At 33.7% G+C, this 25,404-nt stretch overlaps 1 protein-coding gene across 3 annotated transcripts in view; it reads right to left on the minus strand.

Annotated features, from left to right (window-relative positions):
* The window catches only part of LOC145279653 (adhesion G protein-coupled receptor B3-like), a 267,375-nt gene that overhangs the window by 47,221 nt on the left and 194,750 nt on the right, over positions 1-25,404 (minus strand). For all 3 annotated transcript variants that reach the window (XM_080130888.1, XM_080130886.1, XM_080130887.1), the window contains exons 21-25: positions 21,271-21,391; positions 19,727-19,880; positions 13,008-13,077; positions 11,195-11,261; positions 8,169-8,254 (exon numbers count right to left, since the gene is read on the minus strand). In XM_080130888.1, coding sequence (XP_079987014.1) covers positions 8,169-8,254; positions 11,195-11,261; positions 13,008-13,077; positions 19,727-19,880; positions 21,271-21,391 — 498 coding nt within the window. The remainder of the gene's footprint in view (positions 1-8,168; positions 8,255-11,194; positions 11,262-13,007; positions 13,078-19,726; positions 19,881-21,270; positions 21,392-25,404) is intronic.

Genomic DNA, 25,404 nt, shown 5'->3' on the forward strand with positions numbered 1-25,404 from the left:
GTCCTCTTCAGAAAGTATTCAAAGTGTAAAATAATTAAAATATATTTAAAATGTATTCAGAATGGATAAAAGCATTTTCGCAATCCATTTTGGTTACATGTTTCCCGAGCGGATGAAATGTCTGTAAATAACACCAAATATCTTCATGGGTGTGTTCCACTACTACCCTTCTTATTGGGGCCAGATTATGGTCATTCCTGCCTTTTGCTGTTCCCTCTCTTTTCTCCTTTTTCTTTTTTTCTTTTTTTATTACTTGGGTGAAAGTGAGGGCCGCGTTGGTACTTGGTCAAGTGGGTGCGTAAGGGAGTGTGTGTGTGTGTGTGTGTGTGTGTGTTTGTGTATGTGTGCGTGTTTTTCCTTGTATTGGTTTGTTGAATATATATGTCTAATCGTTTTATAACATTATAAATTTATTTGCTTTCTTAAGAAAGTAAATATGATACAAGTTCGTTTGTAATGTGTGTGAGGTGAGGGGGGGGGGGGGAACCGGCCTCTCTGAAACAGGGGTAATCGGTAGAAATGTTTTCATTTAATTGTTATTTTGATTTTTTCTTCTTTCTGTTCGGTTCTGATTTAGGTGGGGGGGTGTACATGTGTATGAACGGGCGTGCGGGTGTGTTTTGAATTTAATTTTTTTTGTGCGTTAATATTAAGCTCTGTTTAATTCGGGAGTGAATCTTGTTATGAATTTTTTTTCCGTTGTAAGTAAATAAAAGTAGTTGTCTGTTTGGAAGATTGGCATTATTTTGAAGCTATTTCCACTGCATGTATGCACGTGTTTTGAAACACAGAGGTGTCTGTTATCTGCGATTTTAATGTTGCTCTTATGTAAGGCCACTCTATTGCTGGGGTTTTTGGTGGCGCCATGTAAGATTTGTCGCAGGCTGTGCATCTTAGTGCATACACTACATTTCTGGAGGTGCAGTTTGGATCCTTTTTTATTTTGAATGTTTGTGTTGGATTTTTGAATGTGTATGTGTTGCCTTCTATTATTATATCACACACCCCACATCGCTGTTTATTGCATTTTGTGACTCCTTTTGTAGTGTATTGAACGAGTTTAGAAGAGATTAGGATGTGTTTTAGGTTTTGGGGTTGACGTTTGCTTTTTATTATTTTTGTTGTTTTGAGTATGTTGTTTAGCTTATCGTTCTGACTGAGAGAAGGATAAGGTTTTTCGTTATCTGTGGAAATAGTTCTGGGTTATTTGTGTTGTGTGTGGAGACGTATGCTAGAATTTGTTCTTTGTTGTGTTTTTGGGGGTTTCTTAGTTGGCCTACTGGGATTTTTTCTGCCAGTTCAATACCTTTGCGTATTAGTAGTGGTGGATATCCTCTTTTCCGCAGGGTTATTTGCAGTTCATTTAGTCGAGTCGAACGGAGGTGTCTGCCTGTGACTATGGTGCAGACTCTACGTGCCAAGGAGTAGGGTATGGATTTTAGACAGTTTTTGGGATGGTGGCTTTTGAAGTGGAGGTATTGTTGAGTATCTGTGGGTTTGTGGTAGATGTCTGTGATTATGTTGTTGTTTTTAATTGTTACTAGGATGTCTGGAAAAGGTAGTTCTGTGGGGTTCTGCACTAGGCTGAAGTTTATTTTGGGGTGTAGGTTTTGTAGTATAATGTGGAGCTTTCTGATATTCCCCATGTGGTTTTCCAGAGGATAAAGCAGTCGTCCAGGTATCTTTTCCAAGATTTTATTAAGAGTGTTTTGATATTATGTCCGTATTTTTGTTCTATCCTTTCATAAAGGATCTCTTCTAGGAAGGAGAGTGTAAGGGTGGCATATGTTGGTGCCATTTTAGTACCCATTGCTGTGACTAGTGTTTGGATGCAATTGTCATTATTAAATTCGAAAGAGTTATTGTGGAGGATTATGTCAATGCTGTCAATCACGAATTGTTTGGTAAATCTTAGCTGTAAAGTCTGTGTATGTTTGTCAATCCAGTATGAGATAGTTTCTTTCCCCAAGTTGTGTGGGATAGGCTGCTAACATCAAATGTGGCTAGTATTGTCCCATCGTTTACTGTTTGTGGTAGCGAGCTAAGGAAGTGTATGTCATCTCTTATGTAACTTCTAACTAAATCGGTGAAGGGTTGCAATAATATATCTATTAGGTTGCTAAGTCTGCTTGTTGGGCATGCTGGTCCTGCTACTATGGGTCTGAATGTGAGGTAATTAGGGTTTGGGGTGCTTATGTATTCTGACTTTTGTGTGTTGATGGCATGTCTTACCTCATTAGATTTGTGTATTTTGGGCAGTCCATAGAAGATGTTTGTTTTTGTTGTGAAGTTTGTAAGGAAGTCTTTTCCTTTTCTAGTCAATGTTGTATTGTATGTTATGCAGAGTTTTGTGATTTTAGATATGGTTGTGTTGTCTATGTTAGAGCTCATTGGTTTATAATAGGTTTCGTTCCCTAGTGTTTCTTAAATTTTGGGTTTATAGTAGTCTTTATTTATGATAACCACCGCACTCCCTTTGTCTGCTTCTTTTATAATTATATTGCTTATATATATATATATATATATATATATATATATATATATATATATATATATATATATATATATATATATATATATATACACTTACGAATATTCATATATAGATCTGCACGGGAACTGTCACGAAAATGCGATTCAAAATAGCGGCCCCTGTGTCAAAAGTCGAGCGAACAGGTGAAAAAAATGTGTTTGGATACCCTACACATGAAGTCCGGCTATCTGTAGATTTTGGTGTAGAGTCTACATGATATAAAACTGTATTCTGTTGTATGCACGTTTACGTAATGAGTCGCCACGAGATTTTTAGTTGAAGAATGCTATAAGAAGTTTGGAAACTGTTGCAATATTTTTTTGGCATGCTAGAAGGGCATGGTCACAAAGATTTGGTCGATTCTATGAACCATGGGTGATAAATATGAACCAATCAAATGCCAGAACTGCTTTATAAAATATACTGACCGTCTTTAAATTCTTCAGCGATAATTTTCTGTCTTGAGACGAGAAGACTATTACGTTCTGCTGATCGTGACTGGATTAATTCTTTGCCTAGATTTATGCTACATTTTCTGTTTCGCTTGGAACAAATACATTTTTCTATTACTAGAAGGACTATGCACTCAAGAGGTTATGCGCCAAGCAATCGCCTTTACTTTGATAGATCTGAATCAAAATTCGAATCAATGGATGACGAGGATTGGATTATTTAAGAGGGCGGCTTGTATTTGCTAAAGCAGGATTTGAAAATGATCATATTATATTTATCAGGGAATCAGTCCCGTTGAATTATGTTTCACCAATAGGGAGTTCTTAGAAAGAAATTTTCTTCATCAACGTTCCGTTTAGTTCTTTCTTTTTTTTTAAATTGAGAGTCACCATTTCGAAAGGCCCGAAAACCACTCGAGTATAAGAGTTCTAAGTACATAGAAGAAGAAAGTGAAGTTTCATTTGTTTTATCTGGACGAGCTTTTGCTGTGGAGGTGTAATTGTGTAACAGGGACCATAAAATATTGGAGCTCAGTCGAGTGCCGATCATGGAAATAACGACGGAGTAGAAAAAAGTACCGACGTCTCTTTTGTGAGAAAGTTATGTAGACAAGAAAAGAGTCCATTACCTTCCCACTAGATTGCCAAATCGATATTGTACTTTGTCAAAGCAAAAAAGGTTGCCCTGAACGGCACACCCGCAGAAATGTTGAAAGCAAATATCATAAATAAATATTGTAGCACATTAAAAACTCGACGCATAAACTTTTAACTGAATTCCACAACCCGAAAAGTAAATAATAGGCCATAAAACAATACAAACCAACAAAATTATCAAATACGAGCGTACATCTTTGGTCAAAAAATGGTGAAAAGGTATGCTCCGCCAGTGTTCGCAGATTAATCTCTATCTCTATAGCTACTGTTATATAAAAGTCAGTGTGTGTGAGTTCCTTCCTCATAAGTTCCGAACCAACTGAGCCTATCTTTTGCAAATTTAACTCAAAGAAAATTTATATGTCTGGCAGTGTTCTTAGATATGTTTTGTACAGAAATTCATTCGATAAGTATCGAAAATAAAAAAAAATCGGACCTTAAAAGTAGTCTTTTTTTCATATAGATAAAAAAGAATTTTGACAGGGAAATATTTTACGTTATACCGGCCAAGGGAAATCATAAAATCTCAGCAAATCATTACTTCTTGAAACAAAAAACAAAAACAACATATTTATTGTTATCTGAAAATATAACTCAGTGGTAGAGCATTTGACTACAGATCGAATGATCCCCTGTTAAAGTCCGGGTGTATCTCACCGTTTTATTTATATTTTTTTCTTCTTATTAATGAGTTCTATTTACGATAAAAGGAGATGTAGCATTTAAAATCATCATCATCATCATCATCATCATCATCATCATCATGACGGGCTCCTTGCCCAGACCAATGTGACTCTTCCTCTCCAGAGTTTCCTGTCTTCCATCAGTTGCCTCAGATCTTCAGGTTCACAGTTGGCGTCGTGTGCTATTTGTTGGATGTACGTGGATCTAGGTCATCCTCTGTTTGCGCATCTGTGTCGTGGAGTCCATAGCAATACATCACTCACCAATGCATGCTTGCTCCTCAGACAATGACTGGCAAATCATAGGCGTCTTTCTCTGATGGTATTAGATATGGCAGGTAGATTGCCATAAAGTTGCTGCTTTGTGGGATGATTTTGCCAAGATATATTTAATAGTGTTAATAGCATACGGGTGTATGTGCCGTCTAGTTTTCTTTTCAATCTTTTAGTGAGTGTCCAGGTTGTAGCACCGTAAACAAGGACAGACTCTACGACTGCCCTGAAGAACTGCCTTTTCAGTTTGTCAGCCAGTCTCGAAGTCCATACTGAATGTAGCCCATCCAATGCGGTCCATGCTTTTGAGATGCGAATTCCGATATCTCTCTATGTGGAAACTATGTCGCTGCCCAGATACGTAAACTCAGCGACTTCTTTCAGTGTTGATCCAACCAAAGCCCTGATCTCTCCCTTCACATTGAAAGTCATAAACTTTGTCTTATCCGCATTTATGTGGAGACCAATGTCATTTGCAGACTTTTCTAGCTTACGTAGCAGTGTTTGCGCATCAGCAGTGTTGTTCGCGAACAAAGCAGTATCGTCTGCGTAATCTGCATCAGTTATGTGTGCTGATTAATGACGTCTGTTTCTGGATTCATTTAGGGTGAAGCCTAGCATGCTGTGTATATCAACAGAGGTGCGAAGTACAAAGTTAAGACATACAATGAAAAGAAAAGCGGCAAGAGTGTCTCCTTGTAGAACCCCAGTGCAGATGTCGAAAAATTCGGTGTCCCCATCTGGGGACCTGACCATTACTCGAGTGTGCTCATATAGCATCATGGTAGCATTAATGACTTCATTTGGATGCCATATGCTTTTAATATACTGTCCATTTTTCCTCTATGTATGGAGTCGAATGCTTTGGAGAAATCTACAAAGATCATGACTGCCTCAATGTTTTTTGCTTTGACTCCTTAAATCAGTCTCCTAACAGTAAGTATTTGACTAGTAGTAGAGCGATTCTTTCTAAATCCATTTTGGTTCTTCCTGAGCACTTCTTCGATCTTTGGTTGGATACGGTTGAGAAGTCTGGCATTGCAGATTTTTGTTGCAATTGGAGTGAGTGTTATTCCTCTGTAGTTGCTTGGTATGCTTAGGTCACCCTTCTTGGGGAAGGGAAGTATGCATCCTTCCCGCCATATATTAATAATTTTTTGATTATATACAGAATTGCATGAATTAAGAAGTATGTCATTGAAACCACCTGTCTTCCATACTTCAGAAGGTATGTTATCTAAGCCTGCAGCTTTACGATTCTTGGTCTTCTTTTGTACATTTAGGAGTTCCTCTATTGTAAAATCACCCTTCTCAATATCGAGTTCCTGTACAACAATCGGCTGAATTGGTTGGTCTGTTAACTTAGCTTTGGCAGGTCGTTTGCGCCCAGATATCTCATTTACTACTTGCCAAGCCAGATAGGATTGTTTGTTATCTGCTGCTTTCTGGATTCGATCTATTTGTTCTTGAACATACTTCTGTTGTTCTGATAGGTACATCATACTAAGCTCTTGAATCTCCTGCTTCTTTAATTTTGTATTCTGTCGAGTGGGGTATTTATGTTGCTTTTTGATTATGTTTTTTAAACTTTCCTCATTTTAATATTATTTTGTCATTTTCCCACGGTACTTTTCGCTTTACCTTGGGCTTCAGAGGTATACACTTCTTTGCTGCTTCTTGGTGCGATCTAACGAAGTTTTCATAGGTGGTATTAGCAGTTGGTGCCTGCTCTTGTGCTTGTAAAGCATAAAATCTCTTTCTCTGAATCTCTGATCTGATTGTCATGTGACAACGTTGACCAGTTGTAGGGCTGTCTAGATGATGTTTTTAGTTTTATTCGCTCGTAGGCTTAACTTCAACTTATAGTTTACAATCCTATGATCAGTAGACACACCATAGAAACTGCTATAAGCTTCACAGTTATGACAGCTATTGATCCACTTCTTATTCATAAAAAGATAGCCCAGTTGTGCCTTGTCTCCATTTGGGGATTGATGGGTCCAGAGCTTACCGGGTCTTTTTTGAAAACGGGTATTCATGCATTGTAGGTTGTTTTCAAGGAGAAAAGTTAATAGATACTCTCCATTTCGGTTTGTTCCATCATGGAAAGAGAACCTATGCTTGTTGCCTTCCCGTCCTATATGTGCATTCATGTCACCTCCGATAACCAATAAATTATGTTTGGGGATTGAGCGCACTATTGCATTTTAAAATCGCCGCAAATTCGCATATTGTAAAATTTGCACATTTTAAAATTAAACATTGATAAAAAGTGACTTTTCTAGGGCATTCATCGTCAATCCCAAATATCAGCTGACGTGATATTGTAAATAAACACAGACGGAATTTGATGAATGGCATTATCGTTATATATATATATATATATATATATATATATATATATATATAATTATTCAGAATAATGAAATACAATAAATCTACTTGTGTGCGAATCCAGTGATTATCGGTCTTACAAAATATTATTGGATGTAATATTTTATATAAGACTATCCCAGCTAAATAAAATTGCTCAGTATACTAGATAGAGCAAATAAATCATAAATTCCTAAATTTCAAATGTTAAATTCACAAATTATAAATTCCTAAATTATATATATATATATATATATATATATATATATATATATATATATATATATATATATATATATATACATATATATATATATACGATTGATATGTAGTTTGCTTGAAGCATTGTGTGGGATAGGTATGTATTCAAAGCATGCTAGAATCGATCTGTCACGTCTACCATTTGAAAAGGGATTTTTTCCAAAATTAATGGATATTGTCGCAGACATAACAAGACATTTGTACCTAATACAACTGAATAAATATATGTATATATAGACATATATGTATGTACTTATTGATTTGTAAATTGCCACTTGTTTTCGTCTCCTCTCACCAACAACGACTATAATTCATTCCTCGCATTGTGATAGCCTTCTAAATCTCTACTACTACTACTACTACTACTACTACTACTACTACTACTACTACACACACATGTATGTATATATATATATATATATATATATATATATATATATATATATATATATAGCGTTATTTTATAAACATCAGTTTCATTAGAGTAACATCCAGATAAAATCGCACGCATACACATATATATAAATGAGATAATATTTTTATAAATATTAACAATTGTTTTTAGACATACAACACTAGAGTTTTATGCTTATCGCAATCATCCCTGACAATTTCTGCTAGTCGGAAAATTCGGACCCAGTCTCAAAATAAACCTTGACTGTAAGGTAGTATTCTATCTCTAGGTTACCAAAAATTAACACAGGAATGGAGGGAAATTAAGTACTTATAAAGTCGAATTAATCGGGCATAACAGTAAACAGTTAGAGAGTATTCAACGACAGGAAGTTGGAATCTTGCGTTTCCGCTTAGTTTGACCGCCTTTTTTTTAATTCCCTTAAGAGGGCGCAACTTTATTTTATTAAAAGGGCATTTTATAACGATGATGTTTTTATGAAAAAAATATTCATGGGTGATTTGCTGATAAGAAATACATACTTTATTTTTCCTCTGACCGATTTGTTTTTAATCGTTGTACTTGATATGGATGTTCGGAACAGATAAGCCAATATAATCATGTTGACCTAAAAAATAAAAAAAGCGAGAGTTTAAACAAAAATCACAACACAAAAAAAATCAATTGCAAATGTAAAGATACGTCCATTTAAAGTCAGCACATAAGGACAAATAGGATCTAACAAAATATATGTGTAAAATCATTTCTGTTCCTCTTTTTCTATCTGCATATTTGCTCGTGAATGAAATTGTAAAAAAGCCCTATTCTAAGATCAAATCAAGTTAACGTTACACACATATTAACATGTCAACACTCGGGACTTACACATTGTATGCAGACAGTCGCAAGGAAACGAAGACAAGGAAAGAATTCGACTCACTTTATTTTCAGTCGAAACAAATGACATTTATTTACAGGTACTTCCAAAATAATGTCTTGTCTCTTGTTCAAAAGTATTCTCGTACTCCAATGTGCTTAACACAACTCTGCTGGATCGAACGCATGGTACTCTGTCTTTGTCCGGCCATGTTTAGGACACGTCCTTTCAGTCACTACACGACCACATTTTTCTTGTTTATAATCATTTTGTATTCTTCTTCCTCGCTGTGACGTTACCTCACAGACGGCTCGGTCACTTACATACGTTAGCTGTTGCTGCTACTATACGCGCGTCTGCGCTCCTTTACACTAAGATCAAACCAAATGTTTCTTGAATAAACTTTTCGATTAATATGGTAGTTGTATTCATTTTTTATTAGGATTTTCAGAATAATATGAAATCCGCGTCTTTTCTGTAGTTCATAACCAGTAAACGCGACTTTTTTTATTTTTGCTATTTATTGAACAATCAACACTTATCAAGGCCAGATATCCTTCAAGGATAAAGATAAACTCGGATGGAATGATTGTCAGAACCGAGTTTAAATATTTTTGAGGACGGTTGTAGATAAAAATCTGCTGACATTGGCTCTGTAAACGATCTTGCTGTAGTCTGTGGAAAGCAGTCTTATGGCAATGTGTGACATTTTGACCTGATTTATATGTGTTTAGATTATATGATAAAGTAAATATGTATATATGTTTTATATAGTTGCATATTTTATATAGTTGAAGGTTTTATGTAGTTGTATGTTTTATATAGTTGTATGTTTTATATAGTTGTATGTTTTATAGAGTTGTACATTTTATATAGTTGCAGGTTTTATATAGTTGTATGTTTTATATAGTTGTAGGTTTTATGTATTTGCATGTTTTATGTAGCTGTGTGTTTTATGTAGTTGTATGTTTTATATAGTTGTGTGATTTATATAGGTGTATGGTTTATATAGTTGTACGTTTTATATAGTTGTATGTTTTATATAGTTGTAGGTTTTATATAGTTGTGCATTTTATGTTGTGTTTTATATAATTGTATGCTTTATATAGTTGTATACTTTATATAGATGTGTATTTTACATAGTTGCACGTTTTATATAATTGTACGTTTTATATAATTGTTTGTTTTATATAGTTGTGTGTTTTATATAATCGTGTATTTTATATAGTTGTAGGTTTTATATAGTTGTAAGTTATATATAGTTGTAGGTTTTATATAGTTGTAGGTTTTATATAGTTGTACGTTATATATTTGTACGCTTCATATAGTTGTAGGTTTTATATAGTTGTGCATTTTATGTTATGTTTTATATAATTGTACGTTATATATAATTGTATGTTTTATATTGTTGTGTGTTTTATATCGTTATATGTTTTATATTGTTGTGTGTTTTATATAGTTGTATGTTTTATATAGTTGTGGATTTTATATAGTTGTACGTTTTATGTAGTTATATGTTTTATATAGTTGTGTATTTTATATAGTTGTGTGTTTTATGTAGTTTTATGTTTTATGTAGTTGTATGTTTTATATAGGCGTACGTTTATATAGTTGTAGATTTTATATAGTAGTAGGTTTTATATAGTTGTAGGTTTTATATATTTGTTTGTTTTATATAGTTGTAGGTTTTATATAGTTGTAGGTTTTATATAGTAGTAGGTTTTATATAGTAGTAGGTTTTATATAGTAGTAGGTTTTATATAGTTGTAGGTTTTATATAGTAGTAGGTTTTATATAGTTGTATTCTTTATGTAGTTATATTTGAAGGATTCAATCTTAAACTAATAAACTGATCAATATAAATTTTGGAACACTTTTGGATGTCGTAATGTCGGTTGTATTTATTTTTATTTAGTTTTATTCAATGGGAGCAAAGAGTGTGTAGAATCACTTCGTGAAAATTCGAATACATCCAATTTTTCTGAGATTTTAACGCAATTAATAAATATTCCGTAAATTTCACTTCCTGTGGTGCATTTTAAAGGATTTTTGTGTAGCACAAGTTGGACACCATCTCTCACTTAACAATACGAATATATTCGTTTTTTAAACTTTTTAGTCATTTGAAATCTAATTAAGATTCCATGAATTTCAGTTTATTCTGAAGATTACACCAGCTTAAGCATTCAATTTTTGAAATTTTCAGGAATTCAAATCATATGATCAAATTTGATCAAGATTAGAATAAGAGTTCTATGTATAAGGTTTAGTATGATAACTTCATTTTAATTATCGTAACGAAGCATAATAGAGATGCAAAACTGTTTTGTTCGGGGGGTATCTGTCCTGAGACGGGTATTTTTATCATTTACACTTTTTATCTGTTATTTTGTTGTCCATATCCCCGAGCAACGCCAGATCACAACGCTAAAAGATTGCTTTTTGCGGACACAATTGTATATTGACTTTTACAGTCGCTTAATGATGTACACGATTTTTACTTTTATAAACGAATTAATAAAAGACGAGTAATAGTACTATTTATTCATAAATGAGTGGGATAAGGGGGCTCATACCTTTTTTTCAAGTTTTAGTAATTATGTTCAATTGATTGATATCCAAGCAAAGCTGGATAAATCCTCTTAGTGTTTATTATGTCGTAAAAGAAAAATCGGTGTTTGATATACTTACCACAATCACGAAAATAATTGGGCCGATAAACGCCCAAATAACTCCTTTATCGACAGACAACCAACAGCTGAAAAAGATGAACAAAAGATCGATTGCTACACATACGTACGCACTTACATTGCAATTGTAACTCATTTTCACGCATTTAGAAAACAATAATATAAATTAGTCGCGAAGTTGCTTACCCTCCGCCTAACAAACTCCGTTGAAATTCTGTCAAGATGTTAAAGATGATGGAATTTTTTAATATCAACATCAAAGGATAGAAAGAGCAAGAACACGGCTTGATTGCCTACAATGTGGGCCATATAGCGAGTTTCTACGATGAGAAGAACTGCAGTTATCGCCAAAAGTATTAGTCTTAGCTTTCCGTAACGTCGACCTTATCTTATATATCCCGAATTTATTTATTTTTAAAATTTTCTTATAATTTTATTCTAGCTGGGAGTGAGGCATCTTATCGGATACCAGACATTCACGCGTTATCTCGTGCATTATAACCGAGAGGTCATTTTTAAAAATTCTAACTATCCTTTTAAGTGCGATTGTTTGTATCTCTCTTGCACTTGATTCATCGGGTATATTTGTCAGGTAAGTTTTGAAATTCTTTTTCATGAGTTCAGTTGCTCCTATAATTACTGGAATAATGGATATCTTTCTAAGATTCCGATTTCTTTTCATGTCGTATTTAAGACTTTAGTATTTCGTTATATTTTATCTTTCAACGTAAATCAGTTTGCTATTAGAACATGGCTTGCATTTTGACCAAGTTTGGCGACGATTAGTCAAGCGATATAAACACGAAGCACGAAGTTAGGAACAAGCAAAGTAAGGTAATTATCGTTGATACGTTAATAACTTTATTTGACTTCAACGCTTTTATTAGGACCCGCTCAAGTATTAGACATTCTCAAAATCGGTTAAAAATCATTTTGGGCAGACACAGAGTAGTGGCGTCTCTGATCTGATAAAAAAAAAAAATAAGTGGAAATTGTTCCAGATAAAGCATGAATTTACTTAATGTAAGGAATTAAAAAATACAACTTCAAGATAAAAAAACTAGCCAATGATAAGTGTTGAATGGATAGATACCGATCCAGACAAACAGCAATTCTTCATCCTTATAGAATGTGAAGAATGTAAAAGCACACAGAATTGGAATTCGTGAACATACACTGAAGAATAACGAGATAGCTTTTGGGTTGTGGTGTGTTTATGTTAAGATCAATTTTGACTAAAAACATGGGAGATTAATTTTTTGAGTTTAGTAAAGAAATGCTAGATGGTATATGAATACAATATTGTGAGATTTGAAGATTGTGGGTTAGGTAAAACTTGCACACAAAAAAAAAAGAAAAAAATTAAAAAAAAAATTAAAGAGCTGGAGAAAGATAAAATGTCAGAACGGATTTTGTGAATGGATACCGAGGATGTCTTCCGTTCTTTCTCCAATTATGAGTTAGGGGTCGAAGTTGATTTTTTTTTTTTGTTCCGAAAATCAATTATTTGCTTAATTTATTTTTCCAATATTAATTTTCGCTAGGAATACTATATTTCCCACCAATTTTCGATACTTTAAACAAATATATTTTTTCTTTTCAGATAAATATATAACTCTGCTTTTATTTTCTGGTGGACACACATGCTTGCATAATGAATATAATTATGAAATTATGCTTTATGATTAGTCTGAGAACTTAAGAGAATAAATGAAAACATTGGTTTTTGATGACTTTTAAGTAAATAGGGTTCACTGGGAAATTGTATTCAACGTTTTTTATATCATAAAAAAGTTTTGCATATTTTTACTTACAAGTCGTCGTTTCCATAGCCTTCTGTATTCGTGACACCAAGAGTAATGGCGACAATAATCGCAGGTAATACTAAAATACATTGACAAAATAAAAAAGGTTTTGAGTTAATTCTTTTTATTATTTAATGGAACACACACACACACACACACACACACACACACACACACACACATATATATATTTGAGAGAGAAAGAGAGAGTGAGGGACAGACAGACAGAGATGTTTTGAAATACAAAATTTATGAATATTCTTGAAAATGCGCTGTGCCATGTTAATCGTCTTTAAACAACTGTTTAATTAGATTATTTATTTTAATTGGTACTAGCACTTCAATTTCAGTGCTCTTTATTTCGTCAATATTATTTTCATTTATACTGATGAGATGATAGTCGAAAGAGTTCTAGAGAGTTTTCGGCCATTGTTTTTCAATATATATATATATATATATATATATATATATATATATATATATATATATATATATATATATATATATATATATATATATATATAATATATATACAGAGAGAGAGAGAGAGAGAGAGAGAGAGAGAGAGAGAGAGAGAGAGAGAGAGAGAGAGATAATTGATCGTAACTTTCACAAAAGCTAATATTTTTATACTTAAATACCATAGATTAATGTGTTTGATGGGAGTACCCAGCCTTTATCTATCCCGTCATTCTTGATTTATTTTTTTTTTAAAATCGGGCTAATTTATATTCCAGAAAAATTCATCAGTTCCGTTCTTAGCGAAGAGTCCAAAAAATCGGAAGTTAACTGGAAACCATTAAAATTCGTAGCAGTCTCCCATTAAAATATTTCCGGGTTGTTCCATAAGCTGCTTGCTATTAGATTAAGTGTAGAGGTGTTTTGTAAATATTTTATTTGTTTATTGAGTAAGGGCACACGCCGAGAGCAATAATCTTACTCAATAAACTGTTTACAAAATAAATAATAAACAATAAAATAAAAAAAATAGTTTAAATGAGAACCGTGTAGCTAATTAACTTCCGTTTTTTAATTTTTTTTAAAATTCCTAATGTGGCTGATGAATCTTTCTTGAATATATACAAACTAGGTGTCTGCCAAATGCTGTAAATGGCCATTCAAAATTATATAGAAAAACAAAAAATAACATTTTGTAGAAAACAAAACGGAATAGTAAACACGAAAAACAAACAAACAAACAAACAAACAAAAAGCCAAAACAAAAACGAAAAAAAACCAAAATAAAAATAAAACCCAAAAGCAAAACAACCAAAATGAAAATAAAACAAATAGGTACAATTATTATTATTATTATTATTATTATTATTATTATTATTATTAGTAGTAGTAGCAGTAGCAGTAGTAATAATACCTAAAGTCAGGTGATAGTAGATGCTTGTCATTTTTTAAACCCTTTCTAACATAATACACACAATATATACCCCGTATCCACACTTTCTTTATCCGGAAAGAAAAATCTTATTATATTTCTTTAAAACTATTTGGTTAAACATTGGCCCAGAAATGGTGATGATTTTACATTAATTTTTTTTAATTTTTTAAAATTACATTTTCACCCCAAACAAGGCACATTGCCACTTTAATGTAGGGGGCTACTCTCAGGGACCTAAGCTACAGGGGTACTATGTAGGGAGTTGGGCAGCAAAATGTCTGTTCACGTTACACTTGAACTTCTGCATGTCAGTACAGTTGGGGAAGCAGGGACGCGGAATGGAATTCCAAAGTCTAGCAGGTCTGGGGAAGAAAGCTCTCTTACATCTAAGGATCTCTACTGTGCAGGGGTGAGATTTAGCTGCTTGTTGGGTTTGTCGGGAGTATTTACGTCGAGTGCTTGCAGTTCGTCGGAGTATTCAGCATTAAAATACTTGTAGAACAGGCAGAGGGATGAAACATTTCGTCGATGGGACAGAGGCTGAAGCTTAGACGACGGTTCAGGACCTATCAGCTTGGCGACTTTCTTTTGAACTTTGTCTAGGAGCGAGAGACTAGTAGCAGATGCACCAGCCCAAATATGACAACAATACTCCATACATGGGCGAATGGTGGCTTTATAGAGGTACAGTATATTTTCTGGCGTTAGTAGCTTTTTAGCACAGTAGAGAGAGCCTACCTGCTTCGCAGCGGTCCTGGCAATGCTCTCAATATAATTGTTCCAACTCATGTTTCCTGTAAACGTTAGGCCGAGGAGTTTAAAAGAAGTACTTTCAGATAATGAGTCTTTGGCCATTGCTATTGGTGGTAGAGAAGGTTTCTTGTAATTATTGAAGGAAGCATATTTAGTCTTGGCAGCATTGAATGTGACAATCCATTTTTGTCCCCATTCCACTACAGATTGGAGGTCATCCTCTAGTGTTTCTACCATTTCCTTAGTTATGTGTTCATTTGTTTTCCTATCGTGCCTGTTATAGTGTGGTGTCATCAGCATATATACCCATCTCAGAGGCAATTTTGTCAGGTAGGTCATTTATGAATATTAGGAATAATAAAAGTCCAAGGATAGACCCCTGAGGCACTCTCGCATTTATATCATATTGTATAGATGTACGACAGTCGAGGACAACCAGGGAATGGTATATGCGTTCAGAGATTACAGTTAGGATATCTGCTGTGGAACGGGTTTGTCTAAATCCATATTGTTGGTTGGTCAGAAATTTCTTATCTGTAAGGTGATGAACTAGGGCTTGGTTAATTATGATCTCAAATATTTTGGCCAAAAGTGGGAGGAGGCTAATGGGGTGATAATTTCATGGGTCAGTTCTTTCGCCAGAATTCTTGAAAACTGGTACCACAGTAGCAGTTTTCCAGCAGTCAGTAAAGCAAGATTCTTTAAGGCATTTGTTGTAAAGAAAACTGGAGCTACCGCGGCGGAGCATTTTTTAATAGCACAGCCAGGATGAAATCAGGTCCACATGCTTTTGAAGTGTCCAGATTTTAATGATAGCATACACTTGAGCAAGAGGTGATTTTCAGATCGTCTAGTGTGACGTCTGTTCGCAAAGGAAAGTCAGGAAGTGAGTGGTTAGCAGGGTCCAGTGTGGAGTTGGAAGCAAACAGATTTGCAAGCATCTTAGCCTTCTCTGTTGCTGTGCAAACAACCTCATGATTGTTGGATAGTGTGGGAACTGTTTATTGCCCATTATTTACTACACTATTGTAAATTTTCTAGAAATCACGGGTTCCTAATTTCTGAGTTTCGATGCGTTTTCTGGTGGTTTCAGTAAATTCTCTCTTAGCTGTCGCTATTTCTTTCTTAACGTTACTCCTACTTTCTATATACTTCTGTCTGTTTGAACTGAACTTATGTTGGTTAAATCTGCGGGACGCATGCTGCCTATGCGCAATGGCAACTGCACAAGTAGAAGTAAACCATTAGGGAGAGTGGGGCTTGCAATAAAATTTCCGCGCGGGACCATGTGCTTTAATTGCCGTTTTGAACCATTCAGTAGTCTCAATTGTGTACTGTTCAGCAGGAAGAGAAAAAATATCCCCCCATGGGGAATCTCTGATGAGATCCCTGATGGCTTCCCAGTCAGTTTTTTTTTAATAATATCTCGTTGTTTGAGTAGGGCCCTTCAGTTTTGGCTCTAGAGTTTAGGGAGATTTCAACCATTATCACTACATGATCAGCGTTCCCAAGTAGCCGTGGGCATTCGTTATACAATAATCGGGAACTGTGGTCAGAAACACATCTAGAAGTAATGCGTGTTGTTCTTGCTGGTCTGGGAAACTGGTTGGAAACGTAATCATCTTTTACAGGGAATGAGATATAGAGAAGTTATGTGTTGTGCTACCAACTGCGTCTGTAAGTAGAGAATCCAAGCCAATTGCTGTGGTGGACATTGGAGTCACCAAATACATGCACTTGTGCGCTAGTGTCGAGGGAGAGTGCTGTGTCAATGCTGTCAGAGACTTTGTTTCTTAGAGTGCAGTCCTGCGTTGAGGAAGAAAAACTGACACTCTAGATTCTCCTGAACAAATCCATTTTTGTTTTTCAATTGGCAGTGAGTGCAAAAGTTACGATTTTATATAAAAATTAGAAAGTGGAAAATAATTTGATAACTGTTACTAATCTAACACTATTTTTTTTTAAGTTGTATAAAAATCCATCAATTTAACTGATTGTGGTTTTAAAATTCTTTTTTTTTCTGAAATAAAAAGGCCGGCTTATATTTTAAAACCATTAAAATTTAATTCAATGATTTAATCGTGGCTGCCATTACTTCTAATTTTCCTACAACAGTAAGATTTTCACTTAAAAAAATATTATACAAAAAATGGACAAAATTGATTTTTAATCAACCCTGTTAAAATCAAATTCTTCATTTATTTTTCTTATTGCAACCCAAATTCATGGCTAGTTTTTTAGTTCATGAAAGGCATATTGTTTTGCGTTTTATTTAAAAATTATATGCAAAACTGACCTTCAATTCTAAATTTTCCTATGATTTGGTGTGTGTGTGTGTGTGTGTGTGTGTGTGCGCGTGAGAGAGAGAGAGAGAGAGAGAGAGAGAGAGAGAGAGAGAGAGAGAGAGAGAGAGAGAGAGAGATTCTACTTGATGTTGGATTCCAGTTTTTGAGTTGGGCATTGACAAGCGATATTTATCAGAAACAAACCCATTAAAAGTCGAATTTGTTGAGGGACGCAATTAATAATTTGTTTTCCTTAATCTTTTACTGTTAACAAATAGTAAAATAAACCTTTTTTGAGCCATCTCCTTAAATAATCAAATTATACAAAATTCCCACTACTAACGTACACTTATTAACCCTTATCCTCGAGTGGCCTTCGGGCCTTAAGTGATGACTCCCTTGTAAAAAACAATTATTCTAAAAAAAACATTTTAAAAGGGTTTATTATTATTTTTATAATTGGAATGCTTCATTTTTGTTTGAAAATACTTTTTAAATACTTGATATAAGAAACATTTTTAATACTTCATTACATTTATTATCAAATAGTCTTTAATAAATAGAAAAGTAACACAAAAAACGTATTTAACATAATTGTAATAACGTATTCAACACAATTAAAAAACGTATCTAACATAATTGTAATAACGTATTCAACACAATTAAAAAACGTATTTAACATAATTGTAATAACGTATTCAACACAATTAAAAAACATTTAACATAATTGTAATAACGTATTCAGCACAATTAAAAAACGTATTTAACATAATTGTAATAACGTATTCAGCACAATTAAAAACGTATTTAACATTATTGTAATAGCGTATTCAACACAATTAAAAAACGTATTTAACATAATTGTAATAACGTATTCAATAAATCATTTTAGTTGATTGATTCCAACATGTTTATACTAGTGAAAAGAAAAGACAACTCTGTATGTACGAAAATGATGAGGGACTGTTTTCCGATAAACACCGCTTGTCGGTTTCCGATTTTAAAGCCAGAAGCCGTCATCAAGTGGACTACTTCTCTTTAAACTATATTTGTTTTTTCCCCAAGTTTTTCAGTGTGTTCAAACGTAATCGCTTTAAAAGTAAAATCTCGTTGAAAGGGGGTCGTTCGTTAGCTGAATATTCTTTTTAATTCGACAAAATTCTCATGTTTCCCCTTCATGTATTGTATCCAATCTTTTAATAAAATAATTGCGAGATAGTCATTTTATTTATATTCATCCACATTTGTAATTTTTATTCGGGCAAATTTTCCGGTATCATTTTTACCGGAGCCATTTTTCTGGTACCCGTTTTCCAGTAACATTTTTACCGTTGCTATTTTTTTTTTCCGGTATCACTTTTACCGGTGCCATTTTTCCGGTGTCTTTTTGACCTGATTTTTATTTACAGTTATATATACAGATCACTTTCTTTGACTGAGTTAACTATTTAAGTTCTATTATATAAGTTTATCAAAAACTCGAGTGAAATTCTTACTTTGCAACAAAATTAATATAGTATTTTCGTTCGGCCCTAGCCGAACAAATTAGGTTAATAAAATAATAACTTTATTACTTGAGAAATAGAACTAGCATACTTATTAGAACAGTCGAAATTATATTCAAATCATTTAATTTTTACTTTACTGGAAATACAACTCTCCATATGCCTGGGTTGCTTAGTTATTTATATATTTATTTACAGGTATCACATAATGTACGGTCAAAATAATTTATGGGCGACGTGCGAGAGGGAAGTTTGTGAGGTGAATTTGTACGCTCCAGTGTACACGTTTGCCCAGACGATCAGGATTGGATGACCAGTGTGTGTGTATGTGTCTGTGTGTGTCCGTGTGTGTGTGTGTGTGTGTGTGTGCGTGTGTGTGTTTGTGTGTGTGTGTTGAGGTATAACTGTCTACCAAAACAAGCAAAAAGGAATTATTAATGCAACTATTCCTTATTATCTTCCTGTTTTCGACCACATTCTGGAAAGATTTGACTCTAAAGTTGTTTTCAGATTGCAAGATATATTTGGAATCCTGACGACGACATGGAAATGTCGAAATGTTGATCGATTCGCTTAGATCGATTCACATAACATTTCGACATTTTCAGGTCATCATCAGAACGCCAAATGAATCTTGCAGTCAGAAAAAGACTGTAGAATAAAATTCTTACAATGTTTATATAATTATATTTACCTACAAGCTCTACACATGTATTGAGCACTTTTGAAAAAACTATTGCACTCGGTATGGTTCCTAGTAGTAAATGAATAATATGTGTTTAAAATACTCACGCCAGGAAGTGGTGAGCATTAATGGCAGCCGATTGAAGTCCGTCGGGAAGACCGAAAAAATGGTGACTGCCATGTCGACGGCGTAGATGAGGAGAGAGAAGAAGAGCGAAAGACAGAAGAAATGAAGAAAAGCAGCCACAGTTGTACAAGCATCCTGAATTAAGAAAAAAAGAAACACAATATATTGCAGCCAACATTCAGTTTTCATTTAAGAGTCATCGAGCGTTTTGCATAGCAGGGAGTATCGGATTTGGTTTTGTATTAATCGTTGCAAAACCATCTAGGAAGAGACATTGTTATGTAATGAATATCGCTTTGTATCTGTGTGCATACTTTGGCTGGTAATATATATATATATATATATATATATATATATATATATATATATATATATATATATAATATTAATTTAAGATATTTTTCTTAATACGTACTATATCTCCAGTTCCTCTTTTTAGATCATACGAAAAAGTCACAAAAATATCACAAAAAATTAAAAAAAAAAATCATAATTCATCGTTGTCGGTAATATTGACACTGAGGATTAGATCATATCAGATAGTAACTTTTTACAAAGTGAGAATTCGACAGTTAACATATTAAAATAAACATGCAGAAACCTTGCTGCGTAGTTCTATTATTATTTTTATTTATTTATTTTTCTTGCGAGAGTATTAGGGAAATTGTGAAGACAAATGAAGGAAGCAGATTTTCAGCAGGGATCCGCTAGTAAATCCATATACATATCTATTTTGAAGCTTGTTGTTAATAATTAATTAAATGGATTTAATAAAAACAAGGATAAATTAGGGAAACCTTTCTCAAAATATGCTAAGTAATTTTTTAGGTAATTTAAATGGAATATTTTAGGTTTAGTCAATGAGTAAAATATTTCGTCTTTTTCTCCTCTCAAGAATAATAGTTTTATTATTCTAAAATTTCCTGGAATAAGAAAATGTAACAAACTCTGTATAGGATTTTCGAATTAAACAGCTTTCTGTTTATAAATGCTATTTTTGTTTGATGTCTTCAGCTACTTCTGCTCTATTTGGAATATAGAGCACTCCTAGGATATTATAACTTACTTCGGTATATAAACTCGTATTATACTTTGATATTTAAATTTTTATTCAATATATATATATATATATATATATATATATATATATATATATATATATATATTATTTTATACAATGACTTGAATTACAGTTTAAAGTGCAAAAGTCAAGTATTACGGTTCAATTGTACTCTAAACAGAAACATTCATTTCGAACGTCACTCTGTCTTATCAAAGAACCTACTGTTTATTTTATACGCCGGTGCCTTTTGCTTTTGCGGTGATAAAAATGTACTTATAATGTTAGGTTGTATAAGGGTAATAACTTTACTTTAATCGGCTTTTTTCTATTATCGATTTTTGATACACATGAAGTATATTTGTGTGAAATTTATTAAAAAATAAATATCGGCCCAGCCGTTTCGGGGTCCATAGGAAACAAACTGAAACACACAGAGACAAAGTGCCATATATGGTTACTTACCTTGTTTACTGTTGCCGTTTTGATACCAGCCATAAACAAAGTATAAGACAATATAACCGCAACACACATGTTTATCATTAATACTGCTTTTGATTTACCTAATTCCGATTTGGTCAAGTTGCTAAAAGAGAAAAACAAACAGATTTTTTGTTAAAAAGCAAGCAGATTTGGTGCCATTATTATTATTATTATTATTATTATTATTATTATTATTATTATTATTATTATTATTATTATTATTAATTTGATAAAAAATTACACGATTATAAAAAGCGTTTGTGTTCCTCAAATTTTCTTGAAGAACACATTTTTATATGAATTTTATATAACTAGCAGGGGGTGGGGGGCGTTTTGTTTGGTCGTAAAATACGCGAAAATATTACATTTTTATTTGTTCAGATTTCGTACATATTATCATAAAGTTGTGATTTCAAAAGTAAAAAAAAAAAAAAAAAAAAGGATTTCGGTGCCATCAGCTAAAATCGAAACCAAAACTGTAGCACTCAAAGATGGTGACGTTATCACTGTACTAACGTGACACGCATATGTTAAAAAATAAACTAAGATGAATCTACAAAATGTATAAAGATTTTTTTGATTTGACCTACTTTTAACCCCTTATAAACTATTTTAACCGGCTAAAAACCCATAAAAGAACGGTCCTTAAAAAATCCAATTATTTGAGGCCCCTAATGGCGCTCTGCGAAAGGGATAGCGTTTGAAAATATGGAGACAGACAAACAGACAGACAGATATAGTGCCTTATATATATTAGATATTTGTATATCTAATATATAAAAGGCACTATGTCTGTTTGACTGTCTCACTGTCTGTCCGTTTCCGTGTATCACGTTGGTATAGTTGTAAATACATGAGCTTTAAATGCTACATTCTTTTTCGGTTTCGATTCTAGGTGATGGCATCCAGATACTTTTTATTTTACTTTTGAAATCACGACTCTATAAAAATATATACAAAATCTGGACAAATTAAAATATAAAATTTTAGCGTATTTTACGACCTGGCAAAGCCCCCCCCCCCACCCGCTAGTATATGAATGTTTCAGTTTAAAGCACAATTGAACGATACTATTTCACTTCATTTCCATGGAGACAGACAGACAGACAGACAGACAGACAGACACAGTGCCTGTTATATATTAAATCTATATACATATGTATATACTTTATATAGTGAATATAGTGAATTCAACTGAATTAAAGGAATAAATTGTAAGATGGTGTGTATATATATATATATATATATATATATATATATATATATATATATATATATATACTAGGGGGTGCCCGGTTTTGCTCGAGCGTAAAATACGCTTAAATAATCATATTTTAATTCGTTCAGATTTCGTATATATTATTATAACACAGAAAAATTAGAGCATGAAAAATAATATGGTTAAGATTAAGCTTAGTAAAGTAAAAGGACTAGTTGTTAAAAATGGAAAAGAAAAAGACAAGTAATTCTAGTAAACATATTATGAATTTATAACTTAAAATATTGCAGCATTAAGATAAAAAATATCGATTTAACATGATGTATAAATTCTTAATGCTGCAATATTTTAAGTTATAAATTTATTCTTTTTACTAGGATATCTTGTCTCTCTTTTACAGTTTTAACAACGAGTCCTTTTACTTGTCTAAGCTTAATCTTAATCATATTACTTTTCATGCTCGCATTTTTCTATGTAATCCATGATTTTCCCAGGCTTTGTTTCGAAATAATATTTTCTTTTTGTGTTCAATGTCCTATCATTGTCAACAATCCATCAAAAGATTATTACCAACTTCTTAAATTGACTAAATAAAAAAAATCAAATAAAAGAAGTAATTAAGTAAATAAACAGAAAAAAGGGGGAAAAAGAGAAACAGAATTAATCGACGACGTCGTAAGCGAATGATTATCAGCCCTAACACGGCAAAGAGCATCGCCTTTGTTAACTCTTTTATATAAACCAAATAACATGGCATGTGAGCGACATTCCCGTTATGATTTATGAAGGTGTAAACGACGAAATACGAGGGGCGTGCAATAAGTAATGCCACTGACCCATTTCCCATAGCAGTAGAGCAACGAAACTTGGCACAGTTATTAGTCTTTCTCTACATAGGAACCACCCAGAGTTATGCATTTCTCCCATCGTTTGATGCAGCTCTGGAGACCGTTTTTGTAGAACACTCCAGGTTGGTCCTCCAACCACGACGTGACTTCAGAAATCAAGGCTGCATCATCTGGGAAACGCTTTCCTTTCAAAAACAACTTCATGGCTGGGAAGAGGTAAAAGTCAGAGGGAACAAGGTCAGGAGAGTAGGGAGGATGTGGATTTTCATAACCACACGCACGTGCTTCTGATCTGGCAACATGCGAGTTGTGGACCGGAGCGCTGTCCTGCAGGAGGAGGGTACCTTTGCTGATCTTGCGTCGCCTCTTGATTTTTATAGCTTCCCTTAATTTCCTCAAAAGTTAAGCATAATAGGCTCCTGTAATTGTGGTACCTTTTGCCAGGAAATCTGTCATCACTACTCCGTCCTAGTCCCAGAAAACTGTGAGCATGAACTTGCTAGCGGAGGGCTGCACCCTAGCCTTCTTTGCTGGTGGTGAGTCTAAGTGCTTCCACTGCATTGACTGGGCTTTGGTCTTTGGATCATAGTGATGAACACAGGTTTCATCCTGTGTAATCAGTCTTTTGAAAAACTTTGACACATCTCCAAATTTATCCTCGAGCACTGGACGCATTCTCGCTTCTGGAATGGTGTGAGCAACCTGCGAATCCATCTGGCAGACATCTTATGCATATGCAAATGGTTATGAATGATAGTTTCCACAGACCATGTACTAATCTTGACATCTTGGAGGGCTATTTGGCGAATAGTAATGCGCCAATCTTCCAAAATGGCAGCCTCAACTGAACGGACAGATGCCTCATCAATGACAGAAGGGGGGAACAGGTCTAGGAGCTGTTTCCACAGACTTCCGACCATGTTTGAATGCACGATGCCAGCGTTTTACAAGGTCATATGATGGGGCAATATCACCATAAGTTTCTTTCATTTCATCAAAAGTCTTCTGTGGTGTGCGTCCTTTCAAATTCAAAAAACCGGATCACTGCTCGACATTCAACAGGATCCATTTCACACCGGACTCAGTTCAAACACCTGTAAAACAAAAACCACAATTAGTTCAGAGCTGTAATTTGCTACATAACCCGTAGAGATATAAATCATTGCACATGCCAAATTTCAGCTAGATTAGCCAACTGGAAGTCGGTCATGGGGCATTACTTATTGCATGCCCCTTGTAGTTGCCATTGTAACCAACAGCCAATCACAAGAAATCGTCTCTAAAGCGTCAATGTCTGAAAAAATTGCTATGGCAACCAACAGCCAATCAGAAAAAAAACCGTCTCTCGCGTTCCTCACTTATTCTGAGAAATTTTGAACAACAGTAATTTTATTATTACTTTTGTTTTAATGAATGAAAATTTTTATTAAAAAATATAGCCAAGAAGATGATCTATGAACTTTAAAAATTGTTTGAACTTTGGTTGCAAAATAAGTGAGCAGTGAAACCTTAAAACAGTCCTAAATAATGAAAACTAACACTTAACTATATATTCAAACTTTACCGTGTTTGAATGATTGAGTCGTGACTTCAAAAGGTTAAAAAAAAATTGGTTACCATCAACTAAAGGCGAAACCGAAGCATTCAAAGCTGGTGATGTTACCACTGTACCAACGTGACATGCATATGAACTGATTTCAAATTAAAAAATAAACTAAGACGAATGTACAAAATGTATAAAGATTTTTTAAATTTTGACCTATTTTTGACCACTTAAAACTATTTAAACCGGTTAAATACCTATAAAAGTACAGTCCTTAAAAATCAAATCATTTTAGGCCTTTAACGCTGCTCTGCGACTTTTAAAAGGTAATTGAGTTTGAACATATGGAGACAAACAGATAGATCGCCTTTTATATTTTAGACTGCTGTTCCCGGTCGTAAAATACGTTTAAATATGATATTTTAATTTGTCCAGATTTCGTATATATTATTATAAGAGTCGTGATTTCAAAAGAAAAAAAATTGGTGCCAACAGCTTGAATCGAA

Source organism: Euprymna scolopes, chromosome 7 (assembly GCF_053919585.1).
Source record: "Euprymna scolopes isolate OS-2025 chromosome 7, ASM5391958v1, whole genome shotgun sequence".
NCBI classification, from domain to species: domain Eukaryota; kingdom Metazoa; phylum Mollusca; class Cephalopoda; order Sepiida; family Sepiolidae; genus Euprymna; species Euprymna scolopes.